This window comes from Saccoglossus kowalevskii, chromosome 4, assembly GCF_978046115.1.
Source record: "Saccoglossus kowalevskii chromosome 4, keSacKowa6.1, whole genome shotgun sequence".
Classification (NCBI taxonomy): domain Eukaryota; kingdom Metazoa; phylum Hemichordata; class Enteropneusta; family Harrimaniidae; genus Saccoglossus; species Saccoglossus kowalevskii.
In genome coordinates this window covers 25,055,126-25,070,092 of record NC_140644.1, presented here as the reverse complement: position 1 = coordinate 25,070,092, position 14,967 = coordinate 25,055,126, and the positions used below count along the sequence as shown (strand labels likewise).

Here is a 14,967-nt window from a genome sequence, read left to right as displayed (position 1 = left end):
TGAAAGAAGGGGTATAGTGTATAGTGTATAGTGTAGTAATTTCGGAATAGTTCAAATTAAGTGGATTTGGTTTAGGTTCACAGCACCATGCTGAAAGGCTTTATGCTGCTTTTTAAAATGATGTAATTTCAAATAGAAATATGCATCAATGAGAAATAGAAATAAATTATACCACATATAAAAGTAATATATTATGAACAATGAGGTTTATGAGGTAAATTGGTTGGCCCCTATAGTGGAAGAGAATGCATTTGCAACTACTACGTACATATGTATATAATATGTAACATGTACGATACTTTCACATTACAACTAATTTAATTGATTTCCACTGTATGGACAAATATGATTTTATGGCTTACAATAATTGATTTCCAATTGCAGAAAACCTTCGTAATAATATTAAAATTGAGCGCTAATTTCCTGTCAAATATATTTTCCAAGCCTATTGCTAGGCATTCTATTTTTTCACAAACCTATATAATCGTATATCCCCATCACTGTCTTCTTTAAATTCCTCAAGAGACGTTATTCTAATCCTGGCTGTACTCTTTGATTTGCTTTCATCTCCAGTAAAATGTATGATTTGCCAAACACCCCTTTTTTTCTCCGCTACAATCCCTGAAATATGCAAATTATATACAATACTATTTTCATGAACATAATTTCAATATATATCTAGTACGACACTGACCGTAATGTGTCATTGTTGTATAATATACAGGATATGTAATATACATGGGTGGTGAGTGGTTCTCAACGGTATAGTACTTGACATTGGTTAACAGTTGTTGATATACAGTGTTACTGTTTTTAAAGAATATTTTTGATTAAAATCATAAATTGCGAAGTCAGTTTATACGATGTAATAACTGTTTATTTTGTACTTATTATGCAAGATTATTTTGAATACTCAGTATGACATTGTTGTTTCTGGTATTTAATACAAGTATTGTATTTGGATAGAGGTGCCATTGAATCAAAAAATGTAGACAACAAAGTTACTTTTGTAACTAACTAACTAACTATCTATCTTTCAACAAATACAATGTGTCGATTAGGTTATTTGAAAAAAACATACCGTGATGCGTGTATAAATACATTGTCTTCCATACATATATATGGTCTCCTAGGTTCAAGTCACACTCTTCGATATTATGGAACAAGTCCATTTGTCACAAGTCAGGTGTCTCACCAGTAAGACAACAACTACAAAAGAAAACTGCAAACGTATAATTATCAAAACTCGTATCACAAGTCATTTTTAGTACAGCAAGTACACCCATATTCAAGTTTCACATTCTTTTAATAATATGGGGCTATTGACAAAATAGTTTTGGTATACTAGTATATTTTTGAACCAACGTTTCAAAAAGCGTTCAGGTGAATCATCACTTTCGTGAATCGTGAAATGAAATTGTGTTATCCTTCGAAAACAGGGTTACATTGGACCTCTCAATAAATAACCGAATTAAAATTTATCCCGATGTGGATAACAGTCATAGTACAGTGGAGGCGGCACCAGGAGGGTCGATCAATTGTTAGGGAGGGGGCGTCCCCTCAAAAATCAAGCTGAAACCTTTTGTGTCAGCAAAATTTGCCTCTCAAAGTGCGTTTCAGAGGTCTAGATTTCAAGATTGTTCATGGGAGGCTGAACCCTGACCCCCTAGTAAGGTCGCGCCTTCGGCGTATGGTGAGCAGATCTCGCCCCTTCATGCAAAATGTCGTGTGCCGCCTCTGTAGTATTGTGGATACAAAATGTAACGTCTCTTTAGGGGAAAATAATAGTTTTAATATCAAAATATCACGTACAGTAAACAATTAACAAACAGTACAATGAATAACAACAATGAAAATAAATACCACTACAGTCTCCGAAATTCCCGATACTAATGTGAATGTGTGTATGAAAAAATAACGTTACTTGCAACAAATGCCATGGTATTTGTAGTCAACCAGCAGTGCTTTCTATCGATATAAAATCGTAGATTTAGGCGAGGGTTCTTCGAACCCGCCTATTCACATAGTTCATACCCACCATAGACTCCGGTCAGTCAAAATGACTATTTTGAACTGTAGGCATTAATCAGCGATTCTGCCGGTGACGGAGAGATAGAATCCAGGTCAGGGGAAGCCCCATGACCTCAAGATTCTTTTACCCCTTACGTCACGAACCCACGTGACCGAGGCCACCTGGCAACGCCACAGGTAGCCGTCCATCACTCTGGTTCCTTTCTCTCCGCCTCGAGGACTTAGACCAACGCGACGGAAAGAGTGGGAAGGTTGGGGGACCCGGAGTCTATGGTGGGTATGAACTATGTGAATAGGCGGGTTCGAAGAACCCTCGCCTAAATTCACTACGTTCAATTACCCACCATAGACTCCGGTCAGTCAAAATGACTATTTTGAACTGTAGGCAGAGTCAGACACCGATAGGTGGCGGGTTTTTCCGAGCAAACAGAAAAAAAAAAAGGAGAATGATGAAAGACTTTCCCCCAGTCCGGGATGAAAAACAAACCCAAAGACCTAAGTTAAGACCCAAGAAGGGTGGTGTCTTACCTTGCCTGTGCTGTCCCAGAAGCAAGAAGCCAATGCTGCTGTGGTGACAGGGTTCGGTGTGCCCGAGAAAGCTAGACCCAAGCCGAACTTGGGGGTGATAAGCTTGAAGTAGGACCAAAACAGTTCGCATGAGGGCGTAGGTCGACAGAAGCGAAACCTGGGAGCTTCCAGGAAGTGCTAGTGGAACAGACAATCTGCCCGCAAAAATGCAGAGACTGACTTATCGCCTATGCGCAGAGGCCCCTGCAGTCGTTCGGGCTGGGTCAGCAAACAAGGCCTGACCCGCTACGACGGGGCCTAACCTGAAGAGACCCTGCTCAATAGATTGGGTGTCTCCTAGGTAGTAGTTGATGAAGACGTTCTGCGTTCTCCAGAAGCCTGCCCTCAGAATGTGTTTGAGGGGGGCACCTGACGCTAGCGCTAGTGAGTTAGCAATCGCACAGACCTCATGTTCTTGTACTTGGTGTCTCTGCAAGGTCTGTGTTGAGGAGGATAGTGCATTATAGACCTCCAGTACAGTTGCAGTAATCCACCTGGGGATGGAAGTCGGGGAAACCGGCTTATCCCGCTTGTCAGGGCCGTAACACAAAAACATGTGTTTGGTTCCCCGTCTAGAAAACCTGATACGGTTCTCGTAGCAACTCAGCGCTCGGACCGGGCAGAGAAGCAACTCCTCCTGATCTTCCGGACTGACAATATTTGCCAGCCGGGGGATGACGATCGGTTGAGGATCGTGTCCTGGGATTTGGTTCTTGGCGAGAACCCGATTCGTGTCTTAGTACAACTTGATCGCCCATAAAAGCGGCACAACCGTCCGCAAAGGATAGTGCGCGCCTAGCTTTGACCGGCGCCTACCTGAGGCAAGGGCCAGTAGGAAGACTATTTTCCACCTCAAAAAATTGAGTGGTGCTGATTGGAGAGGCTCAAAAGGCGGTCTGCTTAGAGCGGACAACACAGCCGACAAGTCCCAGTTGGGCAGTTCCCTTGCATGGGGTTTCAGCGTCTGGAAAGCAGTAAATAGTCTCCTAATAGTAGGACAATCGGTTAGTCTTGTTCCCGTACGTTTGAATGGTGGGGCACAAGGCCGACCTGTAGCCAACGATCGCTGCATAGGACAAACCCACTTCGTCAAACAGGTGGACGAAGGAGCCTGCTACCTGGCCAATAGAGGGATGGTATCGATCAATCTCCCTTCTGCTACACTAACCAGTGTATGCTCGCAGCCTAGAAATGTAGGCTGCATTGGTGGAATCCCAGTTCGCCCTGGCCAGGACGTTGGCAGCCCGCTCAGATAAAGCTTTCGTATGGGCGGGTCTAATGAGAGCCTCTATGCGGGTAAGTGATACCCGCTGGGCTCGTGGTAGTGCGCCGTCTGGTGGGGACGGCATGTCCGGAAGCACTGCTGGTGTTTCGACTATCGTTTCCGACAGAAGTGGAAACTAGGCCCTGTTCGGCCAATTGGGTGCAACCAATGATAATATGCAGGTGTGCACCTGTCGAAGTCTTCTCCGGTGCCTGGTGGACTAGTGGGAAGGGAGGAAAAGCGTACACAACTAAGTGGATCCGGGGGGTAGCAAAGCGACCCTGGCCCAGGCTCCTGGAGTCAGCAGGAGTGTTACGTACGTCGGGAGCTTGGTGTTCCGGGGTGCGGCAAACGGTCTAACCTTGGACCTTCCACAGCCGAAACAGCCTGGAGGCTACCCACTGGGGTATCAGCCACTCGGTGTTCTGGAGACGGAGTCGCCCTGAAAGGGCGTCGCCAGACTGTTCCTCACCCCTGGAAGGTGGTGTGCGGTTAGCTCCCCATTGTATTCCAGGCACCAAAGGAGGATTTTGCTCCGCTAGGACTGACAACGATGGGGAATGCGTCCCCCCCTCCTTCTTGAAGGAGACCACCGCTGCGTTGTCTGTGCGGAGCAGGACTCTGTGGTCTCGAACTACGGGTAGAAAGCGTGGTAGTGCTAATTGTACACTGCTCACAGTTCGAGCCGGTTGATATGGTGGTCCCAAAACTATGCGGGAGCCATATCTTTGGGCTTGTTCGTCCAATAGATGCGCTCCCCAACCCTGGGGGGGGCATTTGTTACCAGAGTCATGCCTGCGGCGAGCGGGTCCAAGGGGGCCCCTCTGCCCGAGGTTGGTCAGTGACAACCACCAGGGCAGGGCTTCCTTCAGTTGGTCCGAGATCGAAACCCGCCTATCTAGTTCCCATAGAAGAGCTCGGCGATATAACAAGTGTTATACCGGGCGGCTGCGTAGTGCGGCCTGGGGAACGACCCTTTGAACCGAGGTCATCATTCTGATGATCCGCATTAGTTCACGGAGGGACACCGAGGGAACGCTGACTAGGCATTCGGCTAGGCTGCTTAGCGCTAAGCAATATGCTTGAAATAGCTAAGCCAAGCTTACCTCTGTGTCAAAACTCCATGCCCAGGGACACCAACTGCGCGTTGGCTCGAGGTGGGACTTGTCGATTTACTAACGAGCCCAGCTGGTGAAGTAAATCCTGTGTTAGCCTGATGCGTTTGGCTATTACCCCTTGCCCGGGTTGTTGGTAACCAGTAGTCTGGGTACGGATTGAGGTGTACCGACATCTGGTGAAGCAGCAGCACTACCTGTTTCATCCCTCTGGTGAACACGTAGGGCGCTGTGCCTAACCCGAACGGAGGGGGGGGCACCGAAGTTCGAATACTTGGCCCAGCTGGGCGATTCGAAGGAGATGGCAACTCGCTAGGTGCATCGGTACGTGCAGGTAGGCCCCGCTTAAATCTAGCGGGGCTAGCCAGTCAAAACGGTGGATGGAGAGAAGAACCCTGAATGGTGTCTCCATGTTGAACCGATCGAGGGGCACGTACTGATTCAGTCTGTCTAGGTCCAAAACTGGACGCCTGCCACTTGTAGATTTGGTACTACGAACACATTTGGGTAGAAGCCTGGACTTAGTTCCGGCTGATGTACCCTGTGTATGGCGTCTTTCCCCAGCAAACTGCTACTTCCTGTCTGATTGCTTCCGCCTTGCGGGAGTCCCCTGGCAGTGCCCAACAGGGGAGACACTGACGGGGGGGAAGTGGAGATTTCAGTGGTATGCCGTAAATGGATGTCACCACCTGGGAAGGTCCAGGGGTCGTTCACCCGTTCACCCGCCGTCTCCAAACCGTCTACACCGGCGCAATCTGTGTACGACAGGGATGTGTGGCCATGTGTTCGGCAGTTGCAAGGGGGGAGGGTGCTCCCTTCCCCCATGAGGCGAGTTCCCCAAGGCCTGAAGTAGTCACTAAGTTGTGACCTGGCCACTCACCGAACACGTGCCTGTCTCCCCTGGTTGCAGAGGTGAGCGTCAAACATGCTTCCCCTGCTGCCGGGTAGACATCCGCCCAGAGAGGATGAGGAGCCACCACCTGGCTCTTACCTCCCTGGGGGCACGCCACTACCCTTCCCTCCCATGGAAGGGTATAAGCGCTTGGCAACACTAGGGGGTGTCGCACGTAGATGTGCGGTGGCCCACCAGTAAAAATGTCGCCTGGTCTAGGAGGCTGGTGCGTTCTGCCTCCAAGGTCACCAGAGTGCTGGGCACGCATAATAATGCGCTCAAGCAACTCTGCCCTCAGGGCTAGATGGGTCGTCCTCAATTGGCAAAGACACCCATGGAACGCGGCTATCCCCCTTTGCCCGGTTTGCCAAATTCATGGTACCGGGGTCTGGGGAAGGAGCCTTGGAATCCGGTTGGGGGTGTTTTGGTCTCATCCCACGCTATGGGGTCCGATCCCGAAATACACCGACCGGGTAGCGTTTGGTCCAGTGGGAAATGTTGCCTAACGTTATCCCCACCCGGGGGCCTTAAGCATTACATCCTCCGCGGCTGACCAACGCTGCCCATCAACACCGTTTGCATGCTCTGCGCCCCACTCCGCACTCAGACGGACAGGGGAGAGATGTGCCGACGGGGTTGCTTTGGATCCCGACGCCCGTGATCCCATAAGCGTTGAAGCAACCTTAGGTGGTCGCTTTAGAATCAAGGGTGGGGGTATATACATCGTATCATTGGGATCGATGATACTCCGCCTCACCCCAAAAGCGTGGCTCACCGAGTCATATAGATGGAAGACTCTGAGGGACCGCCCGGAGTACCGGCTGTATCCAACGCGAGTGAACTGCGTCTCCTCTAACTTAAAATATGTGAGAGGGAGCGTGTTCGACTGTGCGTCTCATGACAGGGTCGGTTCCCTCTGGGGACGCCCGTGGGCTGGTAAGAAAGGAGTCAAAACCCACAGCGGGAACCGGACACAAAGATAAATTCGTTACCGTTGTACCGTTACCGCGTGACGAACCCTAGCTGGCTGAAAGTGGGGGGGGGGTTCAACGCGTGCCCTGCCCTGAAAGCCCTGCCTTGGCTGCCAGCACCCCATTGGCATTCAGTGCCCGCGGATCCAGAGAAGGACCGGTGCAATTAGCCTGAGCCTCGGCCACCCCCCAAAATAGTGGGAGAGCCGTGACTGGGAACGGGGGTTCCCCGGAAGAGACGTGTTTGAATGCAAACATGCTTTCGTGTCTCTTCCTGCTTGCCCACTGAGGGGACACAGTGGAGACAGCTCGCTCCGACTGCGTCTGATCTACCCGGCCTGCCAGGGACGCAATTGCCCCGACAGTCCTTCGACCAAAGCCCTCAACTCGGAGGCAAACCCGGTGCCGTGCGAGAAAGGGTCCACAAAGAGACCCGCAACGGGCCCCATAGGAGGAAAGCCTCCAGGGGCACAGCCTCGCTGCAGCCGGTAAAATCGGATAAACCACCGCCTGAAAAAAAAACAGACTGTGAGGATGCCCTCCGATCAGCGGAGGAGACCGAGAAAAATATCGGTACCTCCACTGTCGGGCCTCTTACTCGACGTCCCGGTACATGAAGTACCGGTAGCCGAGCGTGAGGACTTTCCACTCATGCAAAACACGCAACTCACTTTAACCGATTTGTTTACTGGACGCGCCACCTTGCTGTGACGCGGTCATGCAGTCTCGGCGATCTTGATGGCTCTGAAAGAAAATCTCAGGCCTCAGAACTCCAGTGAAAAAAACACGCTTTCACGCAAAAACCCCGAAACCCGCACGTAGCTACGACAAAGTATCTCGGATGCGGTTTCTATGCTGGTAAATTCTGAATATAACCACTGCACGGTCGACTCGAAACACGATGAGACCGGAAAGAAAAACGGCAGCGAGCCCTGGTGCTGTCATTACACCTATATATTGCTAAATACATTAAAAATAAAAGACGACATGCATGAGGGAAACGAATTACAGTTGTAAAAGGTGCCGCCATGAAATCAACATGTGACTACGTAGTGGCGCCGGATTTTGATTTCTTTGCTGTGAAAAATACTACACAAAGGGGAAAACGACACGAGGGTAAAAAAAGACAAGGAAAACTTATCCTACCAGCTACCATGTCGGATGCCGAGCAGCGGCAACAACCCAAGCTATAAATCCGGACAGGAAAAAAAAAGCAGGCGATCCAGCAGAGCTCGCTAAATTTCATCTCCACTCGAGGCGGAGAGAAATTAAGAGTGATGGATGGCTACCTGTGGCGTTGCCAGGTGGCCTCGGTCACGTGGGTTCGTGACGTAAGGGGTAAAAGAATCTTGAGGTCATGGGGCTTCCCCTGACCTGGATTCTATCTCTCCATCACCGGCAGAATCGCTGATTAATGCCTACAGTTCAAAATAGTCATTTTGACTGACCGGAGTCTATGGTGGGTAATTGAACGTAGTGAATTACATTGTCGGACTCCTAAAAAGGTCCTCAATCAGAACGTTGTTTTAGTGGCATGGTATGTTCATACCGCAATTATAGGGTTCCATTATTGGCCTTGCAAAGCCCTCTCGGTCAGTCTGCATACAGCATGGCCCAATTATCTTCTTAACTTGCAGGGAGGTATGATGACTTTGACCTGTTCGTACATCCTTTGCCAAGGAACGACTGCTTCTACGTGTGCTTCTAATTCTACCGGAGTTTCTCTAGGAGTGCAGGAGTGGGGTCAAATGTTATGTCAACCTTTCATTCCGGTAATCAGGTCAATGACCCTGTCTGTCTCCCTAGTTTGGCAATGAATCAGCCAAATTAGTTTTCTGTACAATTTGGCAAACATTCTCAACTTCCTACAGCCAAGTTAGTAATACATCTATGCAAATACGCCGTTTTCTATAAGCACATGTTTATAAACTACAATGTTTTGACAGGAGCATGCCTCGGTGGCATCGTGATGACCTGACCGCAAAGTGTGCGTATGCACAAATCTTCCTACCTGGCTGTATAATGTCTGGAGGCTTTACATCTATAGGTTAGCGTGATATACTAATTGTGATAGATTTTCTGACAACCCTGTGAAAACCACTCACCGCACGTCGGTAGCAAAGCCGTTGGGGTACCCTCTTCGTGTGCTTTGTGAGGGCTACTGTCCTCCACCTCTTTTGGGCGACCAACCGAGCTATCAAAGGCTCTTACGGACCAGCACCCGAGCCGCTCACTACAAGATCAAAGGCTGATAGATGAAACATGATTGTTTCACTTTATACTATTTACAGTCTATTGCAGTTAACAAACTAAGCAGCATCTCAAAGTTGATGGCTAAGGCTAACGAAATGTCAATTAACCATCAACAAGATTTCATCCTACGAACTCATAGCGTGTTTTTAAATTCCTAGATCACTGGTGAAACTTTCAACGTCACGGAAAACAACAATTCATTCACCGAACACTCACCAGTAGTGCCAGTAGTACCCACAATGCGTCACAAACGCCCACTGATTGACCCCGATTCCGACTAAACAATGCATTTCCACAGAACTTGCATGGGTGTTCGAATTTAGAAAGTAATTGTCATCGTTCAAGAATTCTGAATAGGTTGCTAAAAATATGCCAGTAACGCAGATATATCAGAAATATTACGTTGTGTACAAGATGGCGCTGTGTTCCAGCTGATTGGCAAATAGCTAAGTAGGTGGTACTGTTATACGTCTTATTTTAGAACTTAATAATGACACAACGTCATGGCATCGCCCTCTCGTTTCTGGAGCCTGGATTTATTTCACTCGGGATGCAATGAATGCATGCTGTATTTTCATTCGATTCGATAGTGCAAATAAGGCCGCAAAATACAACTCATCACTCGTGAACATAACTTCCATACGCCACACATTTCTGGACGATGCTATAGCGTTCTGTCTATAATTAAATTCTGAAAGTCCACAGGTTGCTCTAGCGAGTGAATAATAATTATGCCTAATTATTTAAATTCACTATTTTGCTACCGTTTAGGAAGTAACATTGGCATTGGCTTACATTCTATACGTCTTAGGATACGAGTCAAACATATGCCAACTTATAACGGTCTCGGCAGTGTTCTCCCCAGGCTCAGAGGCAAGCAGGATTCACTCTCACAAAAACAAACATACAAGACAGTATTAAAATGTATGAGAGACTTTATTTAAATTACATAATACTTTACATAATATACCATAATTTGACAAGATCGTCATTTAATGTGAACTGTTCCATAAAACTTAGTCCAAACTAATCCTTCTGACTTTGTTGTGCTCCAAACATTGGCTGCCTTACTGTAGTTAAACTCGTCATAGACGTGCTTTGAGCATTAACTGCACAACATTCCTAGTGGGAAAAAATGAAAAATAATAAAAAAAAACAATGAGGATTGAGGTTCAAATAAATGTAAACATAACGATTGAATTGTGCCACGATCGGGAACCCAGTGCCGTATGGATAGCATTTCGTCTGCAAAACATGTTGTTTACATGTTGGTTTTGTCAGGTCAACGACAAGGAGACAAGGGAATTTCGAGGAAAAAAAACATGAGGTCACTATTCAATTAAAATTAAAACGTAACGATAGAATTATGTATACAAATCGGGATTCCATCGATCATAGCGCGTACGAACAGATCGTCAGGCCCCTGTGATAGCAGCTGTCGTTCGCAAGACGTTGACAGGCCGCCATCTTGGAAATACCTACACAGGTCAACATGTGACCGGAAGATTACAAAATTCGATTTTTTTTTTTGCTTGGACAAATTATAACATACCCGTACCCATTAATCTATGAAGATATCCATAAATAATCTAAAAAAAGTTGACAGTACCGAGTGATGTTTTTTTTTTCATGTCGTGTCTATACCAGCCTCATGTGTTGGCGGGAACTGCTATACTTTACTATAGGGATGGTACCAAAATAGTAGCACATATAATTTAGTTGTCGGGACTGTTATACTTCACTATAGGGATGGTACCAAAATAGTAGCACATATAATTTAGTTGGCAGGAACTGCTATACCTCACTATAGTGATGGTACCAAAATAGTGGCACATATAATTTAATTGGCGGGAACTGCTATACATTACTATGGTGATGGTACCAAAATAGTAGCACATATAATTTAGTTGGTGGGAACTGTTATACTTTACTATAGGGATGGTACCAAAATAGTGGCACATATAATTTAGTTGACGGGAACTGCTATACTTCACTATGGTGATGGTACCAAAATAGTAGCACATATAATTTAGTTGGTGGAAACTGCTATACTTTACTATAGGGATGGTACCAAAATAGTAGCACATATAATTTAGTTGCCAGGAACTGCTTTACTTCACTATAGGAATGGTACCAAAATAGTAGCACATATAATTTAGTTGGCAGGAACTGCTATACCTCACTATAGTGATGGTACCAAAATAGTGGCACATATAATTTAGTTGCCAGGAACTGCTATACCTCACTATAGTGATGGTACCAAAATAGTAGCACATATAATTTAGTTGGCAGGAACTGCTATACCTCACTATAGTGATGGTACCAAAATAGTGGCACATATAATTTAGTTGCCAGGAACTGCTATACATTACTATAGGGATGGTACCAAAATAGTAGCACATATAATTTAGTTGACGGGAACTGCTATACTTCACTATGGTGATGGTACCAAAATAGTAGCACATATAATTTAGTTGGCAGGAACTGCTACACCTCACTATAGTGATGGTACCAAAATAGTAGCACATATAATTTAGTTGGCAGGAACTGCTATACCTCACTATAGTGATGGTACCAAAATAGTGGCACATATAATTTAGTTGCCAGGAACTGCTATACATTACTATAGGGATGGTACCAAAATAGTAGCACATATAATTTAGTTGACGGGAACTGCTATACTTCACTATGGTGATGGTACCAAAATAGTAGCACATATAATTTAGTTGGCAGGAACTGCTATACCTCACTATAGTGATGGTACCAAAATAGTGGCACATATAATTTAGTTGCCAGGAACTGCTATACCTCACTATAGTGATGGTACCAAAATAGTAGCACATATAATTTAGTTGGCAGGAACTGCTATACCTCACTATAGTGATGGTACCAAAATAGTGGCACATATAATTTAGTTGCCAGGAACTGCTATACATTACTATAGGGATGGTACCAAAATAGTAGCACATATAATTTAGTTGACGGGAACTGCTATACTTCACTATGGTGATGGTACCAAAATAGTAGCACATATAATTTAGTTGGTGGGAACTGCTATACTTTACTATAGGGATGGTACCAAAATAGTAGCACATATAATTTAGTTGCCAGGAACTGCTTTACTTCACTATAGGAATGGTACCAAAATAGTAGCACATATAATTTAGTTGGCAGGAACTGCTATACCTCACTATAGTGATGGTACCAAAATAGTGGCACATATAATTTAGTTGCCAGGAACTGCTATACCTCACTATAGTGATGGTACCAAAATAGTAGCACATATAATTTAGTTGCCAGGAACTGCTATACATTACTATAGGGATGGTACCAAAATAGTAGCACATATAATTTAGTTGGCAGGAACTGCTATACCTCACTATAGTGATGGTACCAAAATAGTGGCACATATAATTTAGTTGCCAGAAACTGCTATACATTACTATAGGGATGGTACCAAAATAGTAGCACATATAATTTAGTTGGCAGGAACTGCTATACATTACTATAGTGATGGTACCAAAATAGTAGCACATATAATTTAGTTGCCAGGAACTGCTTTACTTCACTATAGGAATGGTACCAAAATAGTAGCACATATAATTTAGTTGGCAGGAACTGCTATACCTCACTATAGTGATGGTACCAAAATAGTAGCACATATAATTTAGTTGCCAGGAACTGCTATACCTCACTATAGTGATGGTACCAAAATAGTGGCACATATAATTTAGTTGCCAGGAACTGCTATACATTACTATAGGGATGGTACCAAAATAGTAGCACATATAATTTAGTTGATGGGAACTGCTATACCTCACTATAGTGATGGTACCAAAATAGTGGCACATATAATTTAGTTGCCAGGAACTGCTATACCTCACTATAGTGATGGTACCAAAATAGTAGCACATATAATTTAGTTGGCGGGAACTGCTATACTTTACTATAGGGGTGGTACCAAAATAGTGGCATGTATTATTTTGTTGTTGGGGTCTGTTATTATTCGATATAGGATTGGTACAAAAATAGTGGCATGTATTATTTTGTTGTTGGGGTCTGTTATTATTCGATATAGGATTGGTACAAAAATAGTGGCATGTATTATTCTGTTGTCGGTATCTGTTATTATTCGATATAGGATTGGTACAAAAATAGTGGCATGTAATATTCTGTTGTCGGTATATGTTATTATTCGATATTGGATTGGAACAAAAATAGTGGCATGTATTATTCTGTTGTCGGGATCTGTTATTATTTAATATACGATTGGTACGAAAATAGTGGCATGTATTATTCTCTTGTCGGGATCTGTAATTAATCGATATATGAAAGGTGCCAACATAGGAGTGTGCATTCTTTTGTTGTCTCATGACCCACAACAATTCATAATTCCCTTTGTTAATGTACTGATCATTGCATTATCAGATTCCCAGGGAATTATTCGAAATTTTGCATAGTGAAGCCATACCTACCTTGCCAAAACCAATGTATTGTATGTATGTTCAATGGGTACAAAGTATACCCTGGTGGTGGGTGAACTGCGGGAGTTCAAGCCCATTAGTGACCCTCAAGTAAATTCCAAAACGGGGAAAGGGGCGCAGCTAAATAATTATCTATTCAAAATTACAGGCACATATATGAACATATAAACTGAAACACAAGATTGGAATGTGCAACACGGCATTGCACGTTGTGTTGGCCACACTGTTTCTATTTCCCACTCTTTATCTCCTCCACTAGCTGGCTAGTTTGTGGGATTTGTTCACCCATGTTTTGTGATATATGCTAATACAGTTGTGTTGTCGCAATGGATGGGAACTGTTTTATTTTATACTTCATCTAGAAAGCAATCTAGTGCCCTCCCAACATATTAGGTATGTTTATGTGGAGCTGTGCTTTCCAAGGGAACCACTCCCCATTCTATTTTCAAGGCATCCAGGACCAGTGTTATAGCCGGAGTTGATGGAGCAATCTGTTATCTCCGTCTTATGTTGGTTGAGTCCATCCACTTGAGGGCAGTCAAGCTTTGTGGGATCCATGATATTTCCCATGTGGCGACCCACACAACTGGAGTGTGTGGACCTGGACGAGCATACTCCTGAGAGCTGTTTGAGGCACAAGGCCTCTCATAGATGGAGCCATTTCCACAAAGCTCATTAATTGTCTGAGCTGTGCTTGCATGCCAAAAAGTGTGGCTGCCGGGTCTCTCAACCTGAAACACTCCCAAGAATACATTCCCGGAAATACTAAATGTGATTGTTTGAAGGATGTGTGCTAAAATAACTGCTCTTGTATCAACCAGATATTGATAGAATGGATTCACATTGTTGGCCTGCTGTGCAGCCACAAAACTGGCACTACCATTAATTTTGGAAAAAACCTGTGAGGCTACAATGGGCAAACATTGAACTAATATCTTAAATCAAATGTATGAGATTGAGTGATATCAGGAAATCCCCTGATGTACACAGCAGTGTACCTCTGCTGGGGTCACCATCATGAAATGCTCTGAGAGAATATACTGATTCAGTTGGCTTGGGTCTATATTGTTCTTTATTGTTTACCAAAAATATGGGAGAATAACAGGCACTGCACTGCTGCCATTTGCCAATAATTCTCTCACTTCCTGGAAAATCAGAGCCATAGACACTGGTGATGTAGTCAACTGAAACTTTTTGGCCAACTTGATCTTGTAGCTGTGCTTGACTTCTGAAAGGTTCTACAGGGTCATTGTGATAGTTAGCCAGTTTGCTACGGTAACTGAACAATTTAACGACACAGGAAATAAGGGTTGGGAAACAAAATGAATCCTTTAATTCATACCACTGAAAACACCTGACCCCAACCACATCCACCTCAACGATCATTTCC

At 44.8% G+C, this 14,967-nt stretch overlaps 1 protein-coding gene across 2 annotated transcripts in view; it reads right to left on the bottom strand.

The window, feature by feature from the left end:
- Window positions 1–14,967, bottom strand: part of LOC102803117 (uncharacterized) — a 33,993-nt gene that overhangs the window by 3,705 nt on the left and 15,321 nt on the right. Inside the window, exons 2-4 of one of the 2 annotated variants that reach the window (XM_085497996.1) lie at window positions 8,946–9,088; window positions 1,082–1,209; window positions 477–621 (exon numbers count right to left, since the gene is read on the bottom strand). In XM_085497996.1, coding sequence (XP_085354122.1) covers window positions 477–621; window positions 1,082–1,172 — 236 coding nt within the window. In that variant the 5' untranslated portion in view covers window positions 1,173–1,209; window positions 8,946–9,088. The remainder of the gene's footprint in view (window positions 1–476; window positions 622–1,081; window positions 1,210–8,945; window positions 9,089–14,967) is intronic. The other variant, XM_085497995.1, reaches the window with a different exon arrangement.